Source organism: Rana temporaria, chromosome 13 (assembly GCF_905171775.1).
Source record: "Rana temporaria chromosome 13, aRanTem1.1, whole genome shotgun sequence".
NCBI lineage: Eukaryota > Metazoa > Chordata > Amphibia > Anura > Ranidae > Rana > Rana temporaria.
The window spans coordinates 100,909,278-100,933,339 of NC_053501.1; the positions used below are offsets into that span (position 1 = coordinate 100,909,278).

Here is a 24,062-nt window from a genome sequence, read left to right on the forward strand (position 1 = left end):
GAAAAAGGCTGCTATAGATAAATCACTATTCTATCATTTGGTTCTGTTGGGGGCCACAGGAGCAGGAAGATGTTCATGCTTGTCCAAAATTCCATTACATGTTTAACCACTTGACCACTGGGCACGAAAACCCCCTTAATCACCAGACCAATTTTCAGCTTTCGGTGCTCTCACAATTTGAATGACAATTACTCAGTCATACAACATTGTACCCATCTGAAAATTTTGTCCTTTTTTTTCACACAAATAGAGCTTTCTTTTGGTGGTATTTGATCACCTCTGCGGTTTTTATTTTTTGCGCTATAAAAGAAAAAAGACTGAAAATTCTGTAAAAATAAAAAAAAATTCTAGTTTCTGTCATATTAGCAGGTTATTTCTCACACACAGCATATGCATACCACAAATTACACCCCAAAACACATTCTGCTATTCCTCCCGAGTATGGCGATACCACATGTGTGAGACTTTTACACAGCGTGGCCACATACAGAGGCCCAACATGCAGGGAGCACCATCAGGCGTTCTGGAGCACCCAGGCCAATTCTGACATTTCTCTCCTACATGTAAAAATCATCATTTATTTGCTAGAAAATTACATAGAACCCCAAAACATTATATATGCTTTTTCAAAGACCCTAGAGAATACAATGGCGGTTGTTGCAACTTTTTATCTTGCACAATATTTTCGCAGCAATTTTTTGAACGCGTGTTTTTAAAAAAAAAACTGTTTTGTGCTTAAAAAAAACAAGACAGTAAAGTTAGCCCAATGTTTTTGCATAATATAAAAGATGAAGTTACGCAGAGTAAATAGATACCCAACATGTCACCCTTCAAAATTGCACACGCTCGTGAAATTGCGCCAAACGTTGCTACTTAAAAATCCCCATAGGCGACGTATTGCAAGGTATTGGAGTATTGAGGGTATTGCGGAGTATTGGGGGGTATTGCAGAGTATGGGGGGTATTGCAGAGTATGGGGGGGTATTGCAGAGTATGGGGGGGTATTGCAGAGTATGGGGGGGTATTGCAGAGTATGGGGGGGTATTGCAGAGTATGGGGGGGAGGTATTGCAGAGTATGGGGGGGGGGTATTGCAGAGTATGGGGGGGGGGTATTGCAGAGTATCAGAGTATGGGGGGGGTATTGCAGAGTATGGGGGGGTATTGCAGAGTATGGGGGGGGGGTATTTCAGAGTATAGGGGGGTTTTGCAGAGTATGGGGGGTATTGCAGAGTATTGCACTCATACTTTAGCGCTTATCATTATTTTTATATTGCAGAGTATTGCGCAGGGATGGCTGGATCTGTGACTGCAATTGTCACAGATCCAGCCCACAGTGCGGCGGCTGCTGCTGCCGCCCGCTCCCCCCCCCCTCCCTCTCCTCTCACACTGTACCGAACGGTACAGAGAGGAGAGGGAGGAACCGGCATTACATGACGCCGGTTTGTTTACAAGTGATCGCGCTGTCATTGGACGGCGCGATCACGTGGTAAGGAGCCGCTTCCATTGGCTCCTTACCGCGATCCGTGTTGCTGCGGGTCCCGTGGACCCGGCGAGCGCCGGTGATCGCGCCCGCTCGGGCGCGCAATTCTGACTCTCTGGGAGGACGTATATTGACGCCCTCCTAGAGTTAGGGAACCGCCTTGTAGCCGTATTTCGGCTATAGGGCGGTTACCAAGTGGTTAAAGTACTATACTCCCTTGAAAGAGAAGTACGTTTTTTTTCTCCATTATATTTACCTAGGTGCTGCATCTTTCCCCCGCCACCTCTGCACTGAGAACCGAGCCACTGAACACCGCCAATGGCTCGGTTCTCACAACTCTCTGCTCAGGGATCTGTGAGAACCGAGCCATCAGCGGTGTTCAGTGGCTAGGTTCTCACAGATCCCCAAGCAGAGTTGCTGCATGTCAGTCAGCAGATCTCCGCTCTGGCCCCTCCCCCCACCACCCCACACACACACTCACTGTACTGGAGCACTGAGCTGTGAAGGGGCGAGAGCGGCCATCTCAGGCTCTCAGTGGCTCCCTGAGAGGCCGAGGCAAGCATCAGTCCAGGTACCTGGCGGACCCAAACTTTGTTGTCGTGATTGTCAGGGACGTCAGCAGAGAGTGGACTTCAGACCGCTCTCCACTGAAAACGGGTCACAGGAGTGCAAACAAATTTCACTCCTGTGATCCATAGAAGCTCAGCCAAATGATCTCAGGCTGGACTTCTCCTTTAAAAATGAGAAATATTAGCAGGACTGACATTTTTAATATCTGCATTAGGTTTATATATTCTACTGTTTATGTATGTTTCTTCTAGATTCTCTGGTTTCCACCAAATAACTGTTGGCCAATCTAATACTCAGGTTCTAAACATGGCTGTCTTACACACGCCATCTTCTCATGCTAGCAAAAGACTTAGAATTGTACAATTAATGACCCTAGATAAAATAATCGCTGGCACATCATTTACCATTTCACAAGCTGAGTCGAGCCGGGACAGCTTTTATCTTCCCGCAGGATTTTCACACATATATCTAGGAGCAAAGATAAATTAGAATTTCAAAAGACAAAAACTACAATTTTTTTATATATTGCATACATTTCCTTATACAATGCCAACATTTTTCTTAAAAAAAAAAAAACAAAGTAAAAAACAATTGTCTGCATATTTTGAACCCCTTAGACCAGGTGTGTCAGGGGTGTCCAACCTGTAGCCCAAGACGGCTATCTAAAACTTAAATGAAAATGTTGATTTTTTTTAAAAATTGGGGGGAAAAATGCATTTAAGGCCAGTTCACACTGGTGCGATGTCAGAGATCGGATGCGATTCGCACCGCACTGCAGTGAAAATCACATGCAATCTCTGTGCGATGTGATTTCAGCCATAAAGATCGTACAGTATGGCTGAATTTGCATCAAACTCGCACCCTTATTTTGTCCGCAGCAGAATCGGATCACATGGGTGTTCACACCCATGTGATCCGATTACTGTCTGAGTTTGCAGATTGCACTGTGATATGCAAACTGATTTGGGGGTGTCATTAACTTTTAACTGACACTCCCAGCAGTTTGCATAGGGCAGGGTAAACTGCCGCCCGGAGACATGAGATGCGGGAACCCACAGTGAATTCACAGGGTTCCCGCATCGCAGCAGTGTGAACCAGCCCTTACACTTAGCAAACAGATGCAGTCTGCGGGCAAAGAAAAATTTGATAGTAGGAGAGATTTACTAAGACCAGAGCACTCAGAATCTGGGGTAGCTGTGCATGGTAGCCAATTAGTTTCTAACAAGTTAGTTTCTACGTTTCTAACTCCAATGGTTCCCATTGATGCGATTTTGCATGTGATTTGACATGTCAAATTGCATGCCAAATCGGCGGCAATTGCTGGCAATGGCAGCGTCTAAATCAATGCAACGGGAATGACATGCAGGAATGAAATTGTGCGAGTTCAGCTGAACTCGCACAATTTCATTCCCGCAGTCAGTGTGAACCTGGGCTCAAACCTGGAAGGTTTCTATGTAGAGTTGAACCAGATTTTGTAAGCTCCAGTTCTAGTAAACCTACCCCAGTCTCTCCTTACTAAACCATTATAAGTTTTACGGGGAAAGGTTTGTTTACACTTACCTCTCCTCGTTCTTCAGCTCTGGGACACCGGCGGCAATTGGGTCTGCGGGTCCTGCTGGAAGGGGGGGGGGGGTTACGGAGCACAGGACCAGGTCACGAACACGCCGGCGGCGGCACGCTCGCGACCCATGGCTGGGCTTTCAAAGGCGACGTACAGGTACATGCTTGTGCCCAGCCAAAGGTATTGGGTAAAACCTAAAAATGTACCTTGTTGGATCACATGGAATTAAGGAGCCAAGCATATGTGAGAGCTTGCCTATGAAGGTGTTGCCAGAAAGACAGCTAGACACCAAGTGAGGGGAATTTAAATTTCCCTGAAATTTGGGGTGGAAGACACCCTTGTTCACTTAGTGGTCTGGTGCACCATATACCAATTGTTGCCACTTGGCACATAGTGGAACCAGGGGTATTTTATATGCCCCAGGGGAGCACTTGCGTTGGGTGGGGATGGCACTATTCCTCCCTCCCAATAATTCCCCGTTTTTTTTATTTTTTATTTCTTCTGTTCCCATATAGGGGTGGAATCGCATGGGTGCTTAATTCCATGTGATCCAACCAGGTACATTTTTAGGTTTTACCCAATACCTTTATTTATCCTTATGGTTTCTTCATCATCTTTCTTTTTTCTCACCCACTTTCATACTTGGTGTTTGCTCAGTCCTTTCATCTGACCTGGTGCATGGGCTTCTTCACACTTCTTAATAATATTATACATTCATTATATACCATTATATACCACTGATCTCAATCCACAGAAGTGTTGGCCACTGTCTTCCACTTTCACACAATGGGGAATCCACAGTGCTCCCTGTTTGTCCACGTGTCTCTACCTCAGCTCCCATGCCAGACAATTTTGACGGCTCTGGTCCTGTGCTCACATCTATACAGATGACGTGAGTATTTATAGGGTTATCTATCTTATTCTGTATATTTATATTATTCTACTACAAAATTATACCATATGGTTATGTCTCTTTATAAATCACCATTGCATTTGCCCCTGAAGAGTTGGTATATCCCAACGAAACGTGTCGGACATACATAGATGCATGATGTTCATACAGATGATTTTATGTTTTTTATACTGTTTTACTCCCAGATTCTCATTATACCATCAAGCCCCTCCAGTGGTTCATGTTGTGCAGGACTTGTCCTTACTCGACGATATGCCAAGTACCATGGTGTTATAATGCATATGTAATTTGTAAACATGTTTATGCGATTTTGTGGATGCAATTTTTGTCATTTAGTATGCTCTATATTATATCACAAGGCATAATAAAATGCTCTTGTTATACATCTCTCATTCCAAGTCCCGAACTAACTCCCCCTTTTGTGTTGGAACCCAATTAAGCAATACTGTATACCTTATATGCTTACTCCGCATGGCGATTGGCCTCATTTAAAGTCCCGCTGACCAAACTCTCTTTTTTTTTTATGTTCAAATTCAGGATGGAGGTCATTTACCTATGGTGCCTTGGACCACATAATTTTTTCTAATTTTTTCTCGAAGTGGCGTAGATAGCCACAGGTGGCTCGGCTATCTATGCCTGGAAGTGGGAGTAAAATAACTGTATTAGACAGGTATCTGCTCCCCCCACCCCCACCCAGGGCTGTCTTAATGAGAGGGCACACCTGGGCACTGCCCGGGGGCCCCAGCTGCATGGGGGCCCCTGCACTTTCCCCAAAGCAGCTGGGCCTCAAGCCCACGCTGCCCCGAAATTGGGGGCCCCATGATGGTACTGAGAGTGATAGATACACGGGGGAGGCAGTCTGCCTCCTACCTACTTGATGTCTGTATACCTGCACTGTCATCATTGTAGGGGCCTGTAACGGCTACCCAAGTATTGTGAGGGTCTCAGCCGTTGGAGACGTCCTTTCCCCTGGCAAGCTGCGATATGCAGGTACCGCCGGTATATCCCATCGAACGCCCTTCCAAGAAACGAGACGGGCTACGTTTGAAGGGTCAAGCAGACTGACTTTATTTGGCATTTTTCACCTGCTTATATCTGCTTACAACTGTTACAAGAACAATGACAGTTTCCGCCCCCCCCCCCTTCACCCAGTAGGGGGCTTCAACACAGACCCCCTGAAACAATGACACCTCCTTGAATTAATCACTTGACCAGTCTCTAGACGCTTCGGCACCGCAAACCACTTAACATTTCCTGGCCAGGCACATTCCTTTCTCAATAGAATTCAATTAACCTTTAAAACAATTATACATTCACACATAACAGCCTCCGTATTCTGAAGGGATTAACTAAACAAAGGAGAGTCAATTAGCTATGAAAAGGGACTATTAGCATTCAGCAGTGAAGAGTCCCTTGCATGATTAACCCTGTGAGCTCAGAATACAATGTGGTAAATCCAACTGTAACAAGTCCTGCAGTTATTATCGATGTCCAGGCAGAATAGTCCATGATCCGTTACACTGCCCCCCCTTTTGTGGAACACTCCGGCAGACCCGGATTGATCCTTTTCAGATCAACTTGGGGATCTCCGGTCTGCTGTTAGGGTAAAAGTTCCGTTTGCCTGGACAGTCCGTGGGCCTTCCCATTGGCTTACCAGGTCGGTAGCTGATGGTGACGGTGAAGAATAGAATTCAATTCTGGAACAGTCACTTGCTTTGCTCTCTCAATGGCTCCCAAAACCTGTTGCTGATGCTCTTGGGACAGATACGGCACCACCTGGATGCAAATCCCATTTAATCTTTTGACAATTTCCGCCTGTTTGTGCACTTCAATGTTCAAGCCACGGGACATCTCATAATACATGACATAGTGTCGTTGCATCTCTGATTTCTCACTGGCCAACTTGTCACATTCCCATTTTAGACTGTGATATTGTGCCGGATCTACAGTACATGTCGGGGAAGGTAGTCTTACCCGGTTCTCAGCAGAAAGCGGGTTGATTCCAGCAACGCGGGTGGTCACGGGACAAGCAGCAGCAGGTGTAGGTAAATAAGCCAAAGTCAGAGGGCCAATGTCGTTGCCCAGCACCACCTCGGCAGGTAGGTTGTCCATGATACCAACTGTGGTCTTTCCTGACCCGGCTCCCCAGTCTAAGTGCACCCGGGCGGTGGGTACGCGAAATACAGCACCCCCTGCGACCCGGACGGCAACTGTGCGAGTGGACACGTTTTCTGGCTTTACCAGATGTTTTTGAATCAGAGTGATAGTAGTCCCGGAATCTCTTAGGCCTTGTGCTACTTGTCCATTCACTCGTACCTCCTGACGGTGATGCTGACGGTTATCCGGAGAGGCCGCTTGTATTGGGTCTGCCTCATACCAAATTCCCAGACATTCCTCAGGGCCCCCCTCGGTCTCCAGGCAGTGGGCCGCAGAGGGACGTGATGGAGTGACCTCTGTGTTGGGTGTTGTGCGTCTCCAATTGTTATTTGTAGCTCTCAAAGGGCAATAACGAGCAATATGTCCCGTGTCGCTGCAGTGATGGCACGTCACCCTAGGCGAATCCCGGGGGTAGTTGCTAGGCCCCTGAGGATGTGGTGGGACTGGAGTCCGAAACTCTGGGCGTGGGGTGACGGTTGGAGTACGCGGTTCTACCTTCTGAGCCAGCCGCAGAGTACCCTGGCTTACTTTCCTTGTCTCCGCGTACTCATCTGCTAGCCGAGCCGCCTCGTTTAAGTTAGCGGGACGGCGATCTCGTACCCAGTCTTGTATGTCTGCGGCCAGGTCTTGGAAGAAGTGTTCCATTAGAAACAGCTGCAATACTTCCTCCCCGGTGTTGGCCTTGCACCCTTGGACCCAAAGGGATGCCACCCTTTGTAACTGGTTGGCCCATTCCATGTGGGAGTCCACAGCCATCTTCTTGGACTCCCGGAAGCGCCGGCGGTAGGCTTCTGGCGTTATGGCGTATCGGGTTAGCAGCGCCTTTTTAACTTGCTGGTATTGTAAAATATCCTCTGGAGCGAGAGCCCGAAAGGCTTCATTGGCTTTGCCCGACAATTTCCCCGACAAAATAGTGACCCATTGGTCTGGTGGGACCTGGTGTAGTGAGCACTGCCTCTCAAAATCCGCCAAATATCCATCGATTTCCTCCTCACTTTCTACAAAAGCTTTAAATGCAGTGAACGGTATTTTCTTTCCTGTAGCAGCAGGTGGGGGGGTAGGAACTGCAGGTGTAATGGGCTGTCTCGCTCTTACCAGTTCCAGTTCTTGTCCCCTCTTCGTTTGTATCTCCTCCCTTGCTTCCCGGAACAGCTGGTTTATTAGTTCCACGGACGTTTCTGGATACAAGGATAATCTCCGCTGTACAATCCCAGTAATTACATCTTCTTCGCTGACCGGTGCAAGGGGCTCCGTTCCTTCCATGGATCCATCCATTTCGTCCAGCCCCAGCAGTTCAGCTATCAGCTCCCTCCGTGGTCTGTTGCTGGCGCTCCTACCACGACTCTCCAATAGATCTTTTAGTGTGGATCTTTTCAGCCTGGCGTACTGCGACTCCATTCAGCACTTGCTCTTTGGATAAAAGGACCATCCCACCGCTGCCAACCAATGTAACGGCTACCCAAGTAGTGTGAGGGTCTCAGCCGTTGGAGACGTCCTTTCCCCTGGCAAGCTGCGATATGCAGGTACCGCCGGTATATCCCATTGAACGCCCTTCCAAGAAACGAGACGGGCTACGTTTGAAGGGTCAAGCAGACTGACTTTATTTGGCATTTTTCACCTGCTTATATCTGCTTACAACTTTTACAAGAACAATGACAGTTTCCGCCCCCCCCCCCCTTCACCCAGTAGGGGGCTTCAACACAGACCCCCTGAAACAATGACATCTCCTTGAATTAATCACTTGACCAGTCTCTAGACGCTTCGGCACCGCAAACCACTTAACATTTCCTGGCCAGGCACATTCCTTTCTCAATAGAATTCAATTAACCTTTAAAACAATTATACATTCACACATAACAGCCTCCGTATTCTGAAGGGATTAACTAAACAAAGGAGAGTCAATTAGCTATGAAAAGGGACTATTAGCATTCAGCAGTGAAGAGTCCCTTGCATGATTAACCCTTTGAGCTCAGAATACAATGTGGTAAATCCAACTGTAACAAGTCCTGCAGTTATTATCGATGTCCAGGCAGAATAGTCCATGATCCGTTACAGGGCCCCAGAGCATTACTTTGCCCAGGGGCCCATGATGCTATTAAGACGGCCCTGCCCCCACCCCCTGAAAGGTACCAAATGTGACACTGGAGGGGGAGGGATTACGAAGAGCGGAAGTTCTATTTTTGGGTTGAACTTCGCCTTAAGTCTCCCAGCCATTCACATACATCAGGCGGTGGTATAAAAAGAAATTTATAATTCACTTGATTGAATCTTGTTTTCAAAAAATGGGAGTGCAGTCATTGGACATGCATGTCTGTGCTTAGCAGACATCTCCATTCCAGCTTTGAGGAGCAATACATTCACCATTTATTACCAGCATTAATGAGAATGTTTATGTCGGGATTTAGGTTGAATATACGTAATACATGCTAGCTATTTTTTAAACTGACGTCACTTAAAAATATTTCCAAGTGCATCCATGACATTTATTTTATAAAGCATGCTGGACATTTACTACCTGCATACTCGCTTGAAGGCTCAGCAAGCTGACTAAATGAAAAAACAAGAAAAGGTGGGGGTGTCTCTACTCTAAATACAGCAAAACTAATTTTAGTATTATAAAAAAAAAAAAATGAGTACACCAGACATTCCTGGATGACGCAGCAAGCTCATATCTATAAGGCCTTGTACACACGGGCGGATAATCCGCTGAAAACGGTCCGCCAGACCGTTTTCAGCGGACATGTCCGCCCGGAGATTTCTGTCTGATGGTTGTACACACCATCAGACAGAAATCCGCGCGTAAACAATACGCGGGGCGTGGCCGCGCCGTCGCGATGACGCGGCGACGTGCGCGGCCCTGGAAGTTCAATGCTTCCACGCATGCGTTGAATCAGTACGACGCATGCGAGGGATGGCGGTCGGTCGGACGTGTCCGGTGAGTCTGTACAGACGACCGAACACGTCCGACGGACGGGATTCCAGCGGACAGATTTCTTAGCATGCTTAGAAATTTTTATCCGCTGGAAACTGTCCGATCCGCGGGACAATTGTCCGCTCGGGCCTACACACGACCGGATCTGTCCGCTGGAACTGGTCCGGCGGACCAGTTTCAGCGGATCGATCCGGTCGTGTGTACGGGGCCTAAGACATCTGCAGGCATTATTCAGCCTTTTTAGATACACTGTATATTGAGTGTATTATATACATTCACAGTAGTACTTGAAACTGTACTAATCTCCACACAAGAAAATGCATCCTAGTAGTAGCTACACCATCCTGTTTATTCAATAAAATAGTGCATGGAATTAAAGTGCAATAAAAACAGAATCCGTCTTGTACTAGATTGCCTTCTGTGAGTTTTGCATTTTGCAGCTTTGATCTTTAATAAAAAATAAAATAAAATAAAAATTGTTTTACAATGCTCTTTCTAAACTAATCACTGGAGCAGTGGGTTAGAATAAAGATGTAAAAGTAGTAAGCAAGATAAATACCTCTACTGTTTTTTATGTTTTCTATAATGAATAGCATAGTAGAAATAATTGGGAGATGAATACATACTATTTCAATGTAAAACCTGAGAGGAGTAAACCGCTATTATACAATGCTATACAGAAAGGAAGCTGTGGTTTTGCGTGACCTTTGAAAAAAAATGAGCATTAAACGAACAAGTCAGACGCCGGAGGCTGACATTTCCAATGATCTCATAAAGCCTTAAAACGGTAGTAAAGTCTTGTGAAAAGTTTGTGAGTTTTCTCCTGCAAGGCAATATCATAATGTGCTAGTATGCACCACATACTAGCACATTATGAGAAAATTACCTTGAAACAAAGCTCTCCAGGGGCACGCTGTCACCGCTGCAGGTGCTTCCATATTCACCTGGTCTTCCTTCCGGGTTCACGGACTCCGGCCACCTGATTGGACAAGTCGCAATGACATCACTCCCGTGCATGCGCGCGGGAGACTCGTTCAAAGAACGCAGCTCTGTAGGAACGGCACAGCTATGCCATTCCTTCAGAGCACATGTACTGGTGGCGTCACCGGCTGCTGCTCACCTGAATATCTCCTAAACAAGGGGTAGACAACCTTAGAGAGGTGGAGATCTACCTGAACAACACAGGAGAAGTCAAAGATCACCAGGCACAGTGTCTCCTCCTCACACCTGATTTAAACCTCTTATTGCAGGACTACTGTGTCGCAATCGTGTGCATTGCACGTTCTTTCCTTTCATCTAAAACAGGGGTCTCCAAACCCCGACCCGCGGGCCACATCCGGCCCGATGAGATGTTTTATCCGGCCCACAGCTCATTCAAAGACTGCCTGCTTCAATTCCTCTGTGCGCTTTATGCAGTGTGACAAAGCAGAAGGCAGGCGGGGCGATGTATGTGTGCCACTGTCAGAGCGGATCCAATGAGACAGAGAGGGCGGAGCGGTGGGCGGATTCCCAATGCGTGCAGGGAGGAGGTGGGCGATGGTGATCGGGCTGGGGGGGTATCTGGGGGCGTGGTGTTATCATATGGTGGGGGTATCTGGGGGTGCAATCAGGGTGGGGGACACAGATGTGCAGAAAGGCTCTGACGAGATTATTTACATTTTTATTCATTTATTTATAAATATTTTTTTTCGGCCCGCAAATATTTATAAAATCTACAATGTGACCCTCAGGGCTAAAAAGTTTGGAGACCCCTGATCTAAAAGAACCGAGAGATACTGTACATTGTATGTCTTCTCTTCTCTATCTCTCTGAGGAATGTTGATAAACATTTGTCTGCTTTTTTTTTAGAGCTTGGCTCTGAACTGTTTACATAGCATCGCAGGGGGGGGGGGGGGGGTTGAATAGAGATTGTGATCTTTTAACGATTAATCGTGCAGCTCTAGCGCTGACATGAGCAGACAGGCAGGGAGAGCTAGGAGGGACAGGGAAGGACAGAGGAGAGCTGCGGATGGCAGAAGCACTTAAACTGACAAAGGTGTCAGGGCTCAGCAGCCGTGATAAACCATGGTCAGTTTATGGGGGAGGAGGAGGGTGTAGCTAGGCAGGATCAGCCAGGTATTTCAGGTGATAGAAGTGGCCAAATGAATAATAAATATCCCCCAAAAATATAAAAAAAAAATATTTTTCCACATATTTTTGGTAAAAAAAACACACAATAAGCGTTTGATTGGTTTGCGCAAAAGTTATAGCGTCTACAAAATAGGGGATAGATTTATGGTATTTTTTTTTTTTTATTTATTAGTAATAGTGGTGATCAGAGATTTTCATCAGGACTGAGACATTGCGCCGGACAAATCGGACAATTTTGACACTTTTTGGGACCATTGTTATTTATATAGTGATCAGTGCTATAAAAATGTGCTAATTACTGTGTAAATGTCACTGTCAGAGAAGGGGTTAACTCTAGGGGGCGATCAAGGGGTTAAATGTGTTCACTCATGTGTGTTTCTAACTGTGAGGGGATGGGACTGACTAGAGGAGGAGCCAGATCGTTGTTTCTACTTAGTAGGAACACACAATCTGTCTCTCCTCCCCTGCCAGAACAGGGATTTGTGTGTTTACACACACAAATTCCCGTTCTGGCTCTCGTGCCCGTGATCGCAGCTGGCCGGCCCCCCACATAGCGGGGCTCGCACGCCTGCTACGGCTCTTAAAGGAGCCGCCGTACGGGTACAACAGTTCGCCCAGCAGTGCCATTCTGCCAATGTATATCTGTGTGAAACAGACGGAAAGTGGTTAAGGGAACAGGATCTGTTTTTTTTTTTGTTTTGTTTTTTCAGGGTAGCAAATGCTTTAATTTAACAAATGGGGGTTTGCATACACCTTAAAGTAGAAATAAACTCTGGAAACTGATCCAAAAACAGACAGAGGACAAAGGCCTAGTCACCAGTATTGGCAGTGTCCCCCTGCAGCTGATTTCTCCCCATAACTGACTTACAATGCCTTGTTCTGTCTCTGAGCGGAGGTGACCATCTTGGCAGAGGCGGGGCTTTATTTCCTCAAAGTCAGAACCTCCAGCAAAAACGGTGAGCAGCCCAGCAGTGACATCATCAAATCTTTTGAGCGAAGACTGGAGAAAAAGACTGGACAGCCGCACTTCCACAAAATTCTTAAAATGTTGCTTTTAATAGTACAAAAAAGGAAACAGCACCACAAGTCACAGCAGACAGTGGGGTTAGCTATCCACCCTACTGTCTGCTGTGACTTGTGGTGCTGTTTCCGTTTTTTACTATTAAAAGCAACATTTTAAAGCGGGGGTTCACCCTAAAAAAAAAAAAAATGTTGTCTACCATGCCATCCAGCATACTAGCGTGAGCTACAGTATGCCTTTATTTTTTATTTTTAGCTGTACTCACAGTTTAATCCATTAGTTAAGTTTCAGACTCCCCACGGGGAGTAGGCGTTCCTATGAAGAGGGGAAAATGATTGACGGCCGGCTATGGCGCGTCACGCTTCCCGAAAATAGCCGAAATAGGACTTGGCTCTTCACGGCGCCTGCGCAGTCAGCTCCTAGTCTGTGCGCAGGCGCCGTATAGCGCCGTGAAGAGCCGAGTCCTACTCCGGCTATTTTCGGGAAGCGTGACGCGCCATAGCCGGCCGTCAATCATGTTTCCCTCTTCATAGGAACGCCTACTCCCTGTGGGGAGTCTGAAACAAAACTATTGGATTAAACTGTGAGTACAGCGCAAAAAAATAAAATAAAGACATACTGTAGCTCACGCTAGTATGCTGGATGGCATGGTAGAAAGTTGTATTTTAGGGTGAACCTCCGCTTTAAGAATTTCGCGGAAGTGTGGTTGTCCAGTCTTTTTCTCCAGTCTTCGCTCCGTGCATTGCCAGCACCCACGTTTCTGAGAGGACACTGATTGCTGAGTGCACTCACCTGGAGCGGCAGTTTCCCTTTTCTCTATCAAATCTTTTGAGACCGGATGAATTTCAATCCATGTATGGGCACTTTTGTTGTACGGAGGTCAATCAACCGATTGACTTCTCTACAACCACCCTGTCAGGTTTTCTCCATCAGAGCCAGAAGCTATTGCGGGCAGCTCTGATCAGTGTATTCTGGCGGCAGAGAAGTCTCCTTGTTGTCAGAATACAAAAGCTCAGTGGGGAGGATCCGAGTCATTCAAGTTCAACTCGCTGTTTGAATGAGCATATGAAGAGCTATAAAGCTGTAGACACAGGAGTGCCTGGGTCACATAACAGGAAATGCACTGCTATTTATCAGGGAAATTCCAGACAAGAGATACATTTTTTTCAAAGTCATGTTTAAGCACAATTCACATTTTTATACATTTCTTATAGTACAGAAATTGAGTTTAGCTCTGCCCTGAGGAAAGAAAAAACAAAAGTATTGACCTGACAACCAATCAGACATCAGCTCCCAAAAAGGTGGAACATAACTGAGTTTTGCACTCAGAAAGTTTACTTTTTCTCTTTTTTGGGGGGGGATAACCTAGGTGCATTGTATCAATCAGGCTATGGCAATGGTAACAGGGAACTCCTGTTATATTTTCTTTAGGGCTGCAACTAATCGATTATTTTCATAATAGATTAGTTGGCCGATTATTGTTTTGATTAATCCATTAATCGGATAATAGCCTTAAAAAAAAAAAATAGGATTTTTTGTACTCACCGTAAAATCCTTTTCTCTGACGTCCATGGACGGACACAGCTCCTTAAGTCTTGACAAGTGGGTTATGTTCCCTGTTTACAGGAGAGGACTAGGCAGAAACATGTTAAATGGTTAAATACATGTTACATTAACAGAGTTGAACAGCCCCGCCCAGGGGGCGGTCCCTCCAGACATAACCCTCCTCACTGCAGCTTGCAGCCTCAGTTCGTAACAAGCAGTACAAACCTAAAAAGGAGGGGTGGGAGCTGTGTCCGTCCATGGACGTCAGAGAAAAGGATTTTACGGTGAGTACAAAAAATCCTATTTTCTCTTATCGTCCATGGACGGACACAGCTCCTTAAGTCCTTAAGCAGTGTCAAAAAACGAGGGGTGGGAAATATATCAGTAAAACCAATTTTAACTTCACCCCAAAACAAGCAGAGCTCCTCAAACGGAGGAGATGCAACTTCAAACGGCCGCCTGCAAACACTAGCGGGCGAAAAAAGGCATCAGAAGATGCACTCACAGCAACCATGTAAATTCTGGAAAGGCTGTGAGCGGACGACCAAGTCGCCGCCTCGCACACCTGAGACCGACGCATGTTGTCGGACCGGAAAAGGGGGGCCCGCCCCTTAAGAACACAGGCCTGTATGACAGCCTACCTGATCCACCGAGAAATGGTGGGCAACGAGATTGTCAGTCCCCTTTTGTGGACCAGACACCGACACTAAAGAGTCAGATCTTCCGAAACTGAGCAGTAGCAGGCTAGTATACCCACAAAGTGCGTACCCCGCCTAAAGTATGAAAGGCAACCTCCGTAGGATGCGGCGGCCGAGGACAGAAAGATGTGAGAAACAATGTCCTTATTCTGGCGAAAAAGCCGAAACCACCTTCGGAAAAAGGGTAGGTCGCGGACGCACCACCACCTAAGGCTATGAAACATGGCGGCTTGCAAGACAAGAGCGCCAACTCAGAAACCCCTCTAACAGAGGTAAAAGCCACTTAAAGGGGCCACTTCTGAGATAGTGTCAAGAGAAAATCTCTCTGATGTTTCCAAAAGGAAGATCCCCGAAGAACCGAGAGCGCCAGAGTCAAAACTCATGAGGGAAAAGATGGGCCAAGGGGGGGTAAGGTATAGGATAAGCCCCCTCCACAAAAAAAGGTACCCACCAGGGAACGGCCGCAGAAAGGCCACTGAAAGAACACAGCCAAGGCTGAAATCTGCCCCCAAACGGTGCTCTAAGTTAATTTTTTGATCCACCAAGCTGTAAAAACAGCAGGCCGATGGACCCCGAGTACGTCCGTGGACGTCACTCCATCTCTTTGCACCCAGAGATGTAGGTCCGCCAGACACGACGGTAGGTTCACCGGAAGAAGACTACCGTGCCCTCAGCATTGTTGAGGTGACCGGGTCGGACAGACCCCGGTCCCTTAAAGTCTGGCTTCCAATAGCCCTGTTGAGCAAGTCAGTGACTGTACAACAGGAGGAAGTATGGGACCTCGAGACAGGAGGACCTCCTGCCCTGGCTACCGCCAGGGTACCTCCGCTACCAGGCGGCCGCACCCAGGATCTGAAGCTATTAAAATCGTCGGGATTCCTCAGCCTCCACTCTGTGGGGAAGCCACTACAATGGGGGAAAGGCATAAAAGTCGCCGAGACAGACCCCACAGGGCCACCAGCGCAACTTGCACGTCTGTACCAGATCGCTAGATCTGGCCACTAACCTTGATACCCCTGTGGCTGAGACGAGTGGCTAGGAGATCCATGCCCTGCGAGGCTCACCTCCTGCCAGGGAGTTGACTCCATGTACCAAGACCAGTTGTCCTGATTCAACATCAGGCGACTCCAGTAGCCCGCCTGCCGGCATACCTGATGGTAGCCCAAAGCCACCGGCGTGGCGTTGTTAGGTTGAATCAAGATCGGACGACCTTGCAACCCCCTCGACCATGAGGAGAGGCATAGCCTCTCATAGTACCGCCCACAGTACTAGGGCAAGTAACGGTAGACAAGGTCTACGGCACCTGGTATTTCCAGGCGGACTCCCACCCAGGTGCTAACCAGGCCCGAGCTTGGGCAGTTACCGAGATTGGGCGCATATAGGCCTGTGTGGTCGTAGGTCCACTCACGTCCATCGACTCTGGGCCGACCGGACCCCCCAGACGCCCTCACAACCCTAGAGGTTGGCGTCCGTTGTAATCTCCACAGAAGGGAAGAAACCACCTCCCAGACCGAAAAGTCAGGGATCCCAGCCACCAATTCAGAGAGACACTGACTAGGTGGCGTACCTGAATCTGATGATTCAGAGACCAGAGATTCGACAGCATTTTCCTCTGGAAAAAAACACGAGTGTGGAACTAGGCATACTCTACCGCCTCGGAGGAGGCTACCCACAGACCTAGAATTTGCTTGCAAACGGAGAGACCAATTGCGTGATGTCAATAATCACCACCGACTGAAGAGTCTGCAAGTTCTCCAGGGAGAAAAAAAGACCTTTGCCACCGAGGAGTCCGGAAGTCGTAGGCACTCCAAACTGAGTCGGAACCAGGGCCGACTCCAAATGTTTAACACCCACCCGAATTCACGGAGGGTCCGAAAAGCCACAGACACAACCTCTGAGTCAGGGAGTCGTCTAAGTAGCCACGACAGCAAAGCCTCGCTGTCCCAACAAGGATAGGATAAGTGCAAAACTCCTTGGTGAAAATCATTGGTGGCGCCCAACGTGGGGCACGAACCCACGACCCTGAGATTAAGAGTCTCATGCTCTACCGACTGAGCTAGCTGGGCTGCTGGCACCAGTTCAAAAGGAAGGCCCACAACTGACCGTGGGCATCTTCATCGCGAGGCACAGAAAAACTCTATGACTTGCGCAAAGTTGAACAAGCATGTATGCGTCCTTATGTCCAAGGACGCCAGAAAGTCCCCCGGATGGAGCGCAGCTAAAAGCTATATAGGTAGCAGCCCCATGGTGGGTCGTACCTATGACCTTCTGCACCGAAGTGCAAGTGGCTACCCCACTGAACGAATGGATTCCGAGCGGACCTACCCATCATTCACAAAGACCACTAGGTCCTTGAAGCCCAAAATCGGATGGATCATGCCCATCCTTGGGACCGAGATAGAGTCCCTCAAACCACTAGTCCTGCGGAAAAGATAAAATCACACCGCAGCTTAGCAAGTCCCATACTGCTCAAAGGCAGACCAAGCCGGGAGAGGGAGACACGAGGGAAGAAAACTGTTCGGTGGATCGGAAGGGACCCTATCTAGTACCCCGAAGATACCACCTCACAGACCCACTGTCGGAGGGCAGGGAGGTTCACCGAGCTGTTAACAGCAAAGGCGACCCCCCACTTCAGAGACGGGCAGGGGAAGCTACATACATTGGCGGGTTCGGGTGCCGGCGCAATTGGCTTACGCACCCAGGGACGGATCAGCCCCCCAGCTGAGCCCTTGTCGGCCCAGGAGGTTCGCCCGCGGCCCCTGACTGACGGAAAAAGACCGCTTTGGAAAAAGAAGGACCCGGCCCACGGCGGGGCCCCTTCCCCCTGGAAGCCTGAGGGAGGAGAGCGCTCTTCCCTCCAGTGACATCCTTGATAATGTCAACCAGCAAGGACCCAAAGGTCTCCCACCCAAAAAAGGTAAATCAGTCAGGGCGTATGTTAGAGGCCTGGCCAGCAGACCAGCATTCCATCTCAGAAACCAAAGCCCTGGATATCAAGGGCGCGGCATCCAGTGAAACATCACAGACATATACAGGGCCCTGGACCTGCAGGTCCGTTAGCCTAACAACTTCGGGAGAGAGTAAAGTACTCATTGCATTGGCCGGGAATCGAACCCGGGCCTCCCGCGTGGCAGGCGAGAATTCTACCACTGAACCACCAATGCATTTATCCACTGTATGGTTCAAAATGCTCACTCAGTGAGCGACTGGGATCCAGAGTAGTGGCCACAATAGGCCGCAAGACAGACCCCAGCATGATAGACATGGAACGGGTCAGAACTTCGGATCTTCTCAGTCAAATTCAGACAAGCGGGGGTATCCCGCAATAGGGGGGGGGGTGGTCACCTATACATGACGCCCGGAGGTTCCACCACCGGAGGAGAAGCCCACTCTCTTAAAAGGCTCCCCTCAAGGGGCACCGAGCCGCCAGGCGGTGAGGGACTACAAAAGCCCTCAGTGGCTTTTCTCATTCCGCGTTTTTTTTTTTTTTTTTTTTTAAATAGCAAGAAAGGGCACAGAAGGAAAACCTACACAGAGCGGTCTGATTTGTGTGATCCCAAAAAAGACCGAGCCCTCAGCGGAAACCCAGCTGCACTATCCAGCTACAGGGAGTCCCGTACAGCAGTGAGAAGCGCACCTCTAAGTGCCTTATCCTGCACCCCCAGGTATCTGGTCCATGGCTCCATCTGTGACAGAGCATTCCCCAGGAGATAAGAGGGGGGGGGAGGAGGGCACTCCTTTGACCCCTGCCCGTCCACAGTCCCCCACCCTGACACCAAGGTGTCCAGGACAAACAGTAAAAAACCATCTGTGGGATCCCAGGTGGGGAAGGACCAGATACTGACTCCAATAGAGCAACCCATACACATAGTGTGTATGTATAAATTGCCAATGATTTACAGAAGCTCCAATGCCCTATGCAGGGCAACTCACCCTTCGCTGCGCTGGTCGGGGGTATCCCAGGGGACTCACCGAGGAGGAGACTGCCCAGCGCGCCATCCGCCCACAGCACACGGCGTGTGGGGAGGAAAAAATACTGTGAGGAGACTGCGGCATCCGAAGGACCTGTGTGAACCGTAGGATTCAGCACTAGGGGTCAGCCAAGATGGCCGCCGAACGTCCTCGGAGCGCGGCTACGGCAAAATGGCCGCCAATGGGAATTTTCAATGCAATTGAAAACCACCCCAAAAATGGCGCCAGAGCCGGCCGAATGGCGGCAAAACGCAGCATTTAAACAGCAAAAGCCTCTAAGGCTTTTAAAAGTGTAAAAAAATTAAAAAATACACACAGAAACCTCACAGAAAAACTCAGGCCAGACACAGTCCCCTCAGGGAGCCCCCCCCCCCCCCCCGACAGCGGCAAATGTTTGCAATGCAGCAGAGGGAAAGGAGCAGGGGAGGGAGGAGAAAAGGCCCCCCAAACCCCGGGAATGCCCAGCCGTACCAACCCACCTAAGCGGGAGGGACTGTACTTACCTCAGAGCGAGCATTCGCTGACGCATTCCTGACAGAACTACAACCGCAATGGAGGTAGCTGTCGGCCCGGTCCACTGTGAGTGAGACAACACCACAGCCCAGTCATATGTGGACCTCGGAGCAAAGCTCACCGGCCACCTCAGGAGTCATGAGGTATGGCGTGGCAGACCAAGCCTCTTTGCAAAGGTGTGTCCACGCATGCTGGTCGGACTGAGAAGACTACAAGGATCTATAATATCCAGCCTGTCTCTCAGCCGACAGTTGAAAGAAGATTCTTTAAGAAAAAATTTAAAGAAAAGAAAATAAAAGAAAATTTCTCCTCAGGGCGCTGGGCCCAAAGGGAGCCATACGTCCATCTCCTTTGCTAGGCAGAACGAAACTGAGGCTGCAAGCTGCAGTGAGGAGGGTTATGTCTGGAGGGACCGCCCCCTGGGCGGGGCTGTTCAACTCTGTTAATGTAACATGTATTTAACCATTTAACATGTTTCTGCCTAGTCCTCTCCTGTAAACAGGGAACATAACCCACTTGTCAAGACTTAAGGAGCTGTGTCCGTCCATGGACGATAAGAGAAAATTGCATTTAAAAAAAATGTTGGGCCAATTTGTTGTTGGGCAGATTACAAAACACAAATTGCAGCAAAAACACATTACATGCTTTTCTGCAGCTTTTCCATTGAAGTATATTGAACCAAAAAAAAATAGCACCGTTTTGCGTTAAAAACTCTTTGCTCATTCCAAATACGCAGCAGCTATAAAAAAATCATGGATGTGAACGTGTCCCATAGGAAAACATGTAAATGAACTGTAGTGTGTTTCTGCAAAAAGCACCAAAAAACAGAGGTGTGACCCCGGCCTGAGATGTTTAGTAACATAATGGGGTTAAAAAAACAAAAATAAGTACAAAAAGAGCAAATAATCGCTACTGTAAGGGGTTCATTTTTTACTGTGGGACAGTGAAAGTAATATTTACAGTAGCGATTTGCTTTTTTGTACTATAAAGGGCAAATTTTCTTATTTTAACCCCATTATGTTACTGGCCGATTAATAGATTAGTTGTCGATAAATCGATTAGTTGTTTCGGCCCTAGTTTTCTTACCTTCTAGATATCTGGTTCCATAGGCATATTCTGGAAACAACCCCCTCAGGTAAGTAATACAGGAAACAGAAACAGCCAGCAGCCTCTTCATCAGAACCAATGACTGTTGCTCGGTAGCTATGCGATTGGGTAGAGTCACTGTACTCTGTAAAATGTTTTCAATCAATAAACATTGTAACATCTGTAAAAGCCATCATTAATGCCTAGTACATATGATGAGAAAATCAGACAAAAAATACTGCTTTCGGAACGATCATCCAATAATCTGATCGTTATTACACAGCTTCCGAGAGACACATTTTTTCTCCTACAATAACAAAATAGAAAGATTTTTGTTTAATCAGTACAGTATTCGTCCATAAAAAAATTGAGTGACCGAGGCCTCGCATGCTTGGAAACTAAAGAATACATTAGGCCCCTTTCACACTGCCGGACCGCTGAGGTCCGCTTGTCAGTTTTTTCGGCGGACCTGAACGGCCGCTCCATGCTTCTCTATGGAGCGCCGGATGTCAGCAGTGACATGTCCGCTGACATCCAATCCGATCCGCTTAAATCAGACGGATGGCGATACGTCGCCATCCGTCCATGGCGGATCGGGTGAGATCTGATTAAAACGGACATGCTGTCCGTTTTCGTCAGATCTCTCCATAGGAGACAGTGGCGCTCGACAAGCCCCTCCCCACTCAGTGAGCAGAGAGGGACCTGTCATCCGCTGGCTCAGCAGAGATCAATGGAGAAATCTCCCGCTGAGCTGGCGGACCGCTGCAAGCGGCTCCACCCCGTGTGGAAGGGGCCTTACAATCAAATACAATACATTACATCATCACAGAAAGTTGTATTCTGTCTTCTGAGAATTTTCATAACTCTAGTAACCTATTGGTTTTCCATATGAGACTAGCATGCAAAAAAAAAAAAATGGACAATCTTTCATCTGATATTCTCATTGGGCTAGATTCAGATAGGTTATCTGATTTACGATGCGCCGGCGCAAGTTTTTGAGGCAAGTGCTTTATTCAAAAAGCACATGCCTCTAAAGTTGCGCCGGCGGATTGTAAATCCCCCGGCGGAATTCAAATTCCGCGGCTAGGGGGTGTGTAACATTTAAATCAGGCGCATCCCCACGCCGATCGAACTGCGCATGCACCGTCCGCTAAATTTCCCAGCGTGCATTGCTCCAAATGACGTCGCTAGGACGTCATTGGTTTCGACGTGAACGTAAATTACGGCCATACGTATTCGCGAACGACTTACGCAAACAACGTAAAAAATTCAAAATTCGACCCGGGAACGACGGCCATACTTAACATAGGATAGGCCGCATATAGCAGGGGTAACTATCCACCGGAAAAAGCTGAACGCAAAGGACGTAAAAAAAAGCGCCGGGCGGGCGTTCGTTTCTGAATCGGCGGAAATCCTCATTTGCATATTCGTCGCGTACAAAAAACGAAACGCTACCTAGCGGCCGGCCTGGAATTGCAGCCTAAGATCCGACGGTGTAAGTCACTTACACCTGTCGGATCTTAGGGATATCTATGCGGAACCTGATTCTATGAATCAGTCGCATAGATACGACGGACGGAACTCAGAGATACGACGGCGTATCAGGAGATACGCCGTCGTATCTCTATCTGAATCCGGGCCATTGTGTGTACGAGGCTTTAGGCCTCATTCACACGAGGCAGATCCGATTCAGCAGACAGCTCAGCAGGAGATCTCTCCGTTGATCTCCACTGAGCCGGCGGATGACAGGTCCATCTCTGCTCACTGAGCGGGGAGGGGCCTGTCAGGGGGCCGCTGATTCCTATGGAGAGATCGGACCAAACCAGACAGCATGTGCGTTTTCATCAGATCTCAGTCAATCCAATCCGCCAAGACGGATGGCGAACGTATCATTATACATCTGATTTTAGCGGATTGGATGGCAGACGGGTGTCAGCGGACACATCTCCGCTGAAACCCACCTGCCCATAGGAGTCAATGGATGGCCCACTCGGATTCACCTGAAAAACAGACAGGCGGATCGGAGCGGGTTTGCCGTGTGAAAGGGGCCTAATGTAAAAATCCTACTAAAGCATTCCAAATTAGAAACGCCTCTATTTTTCCAAATCCACCCAGATCTGAAATATAATTCTTTGGTGGAATGATTACCTTAAATAATTCTGGCTACACAAGTGAAAAATCTCTGCTATGACAAAAAGACATGTTGTTTACTCATCTGTAAAGCAACTATGAAGCAGCCAGGATTTAATCCTTTCACCTCAAATTATTTTACATCATATAGTATCTGAGCGGGCCGTTCCCAAGTGTTTATGCAATGTAGAAAAGAACAAATAAGGAGGGATTATATGGGTTGTAAACCCTCATGGTTTTTCACCTTAATGCATTCTATGCAAGTGCTTTTTTTTTTTCTTCTTTTTTCCTGTTTTTTTATTTTCACTGTACTGGGGTCCAGTGTGTTTTTTTTATGCGTTTTTGATGTGTTCCAGTGCATTCCTCTGCATTTCTTATGAGTTTTACCGCATTCCAGTGCAGAAAAAATGCAGCATGTTCTACCTTTTTTCTGGAACTGGAAAGCCCTGGAACTGCAAGCACTGGTGTGTCATTGGAAGCCATATAAGCTACTTTCCATGCTTCTTTTTTTTTAATGCACAAAAAAAATGCACTGGACTGCATGTAGTGCGAACTTGCCCTTCAGGCTGGGTTCACACCATTGCGAATAGCAGGGGATTTTGACCGGCTCTCTATGGAGCCGGTTCACATATCTCCGCAGTGGGTCTGGTGCATTTTGCACAAAAACTCTGTGCGTCTTTTGGTCTGTTTAAGGCTGGATTCACACCTATGCATTTTTTGTGCCTATTGCATTTTGCAGATTTGCACCACAGTCCATTTACCATCGTTTCCTATGGAACACGTTCTATGGTGCAAATCTGCAAAATGCAAAAAGCACTAAAAATGCCATAGGTGTGAATCCAGTCTTAGGTCCGAATTCAGCCCAAAATTCAGGACGTCAGACCGTTGAAGGAAAGGTAAGTATCATGAAGAAAAAGAAAGATTGGTGGCACACCATGGAAAGGGAAAAAAAATTTTTTTGTTGTGAACAAGCACGAGTTATCTGTGTGGAACCGGTCTATTAATGTTCCTGTAACATCCTGTTTACTTCCTTTGAAAATAAAGCAAGTATTACACAGAAGTTCTTCTTTGCATGGTGTGAGACCAATCTTCCTTTTTCTTCAATTACTATTGACGGTGGTGAGCCGGGGCACAGCACCCACGAGGAATTCTTTATCCACAGTCTGAGCGGTGTTACACTCTTTCTGTATTAAGAAGTTTAGTTCCACTTAAAGCGGATGTACGGTGAAAAAAAAAATATTAAAAGCCAGCAGCTACAAATACTGCAACTGCTGACTTTTAATAGTGGCACACTTACCTGTCCCGGAGTCCAGCACTGTCCGCAGCAGAGGACGAGCGATCGCTCGTCACTCTG

At 47.6% G+C, this 24,062-nt stretch overlaps 1 protein-coding gene and 2 non-coding genes across 3 annotated transcripts in view; all 3 read right to left on the minus strand.

The window, feature by feature from the left end:
- Positions 1 to 24,062, minus strand: part of HORMAD1 (HORMA domain containing 1) — a 107,182-nt gene that overhangs the window by 77,286 nt on the left and 5,834 nt on the right. The window contains exons 3-4 of the mRNA XM_040332206.1: positions 20,579 to 20,723; positions 2,455 to 2,518 (exon numbers count right to left, since the gene is read on the minus strand). Coding sequence (XP_040188140.1) covers positions 2,455 to 2,518; positions 20,579 to 20,723 — 209 coding nt within the window. The remainder of the gene's footprint in view (positions 1 to 2,454; positions 2,519 to 20,578; positions 20,724 to 24,062) is intronic.
- TRNAK-CUU lies at positions 17,001 to 17,073 on the minus strand. Its single transcript has one exon. It is a non-coding gene; the product is annotated as a tRNA-Lys (tRNA).
- TRNAG-GCC lies at positions 18,101 to 18,171 on the minus strand. Its single transcript has one exon. It is a non-coding gene; the product is annotated as a tRNA-Gly (tRNA).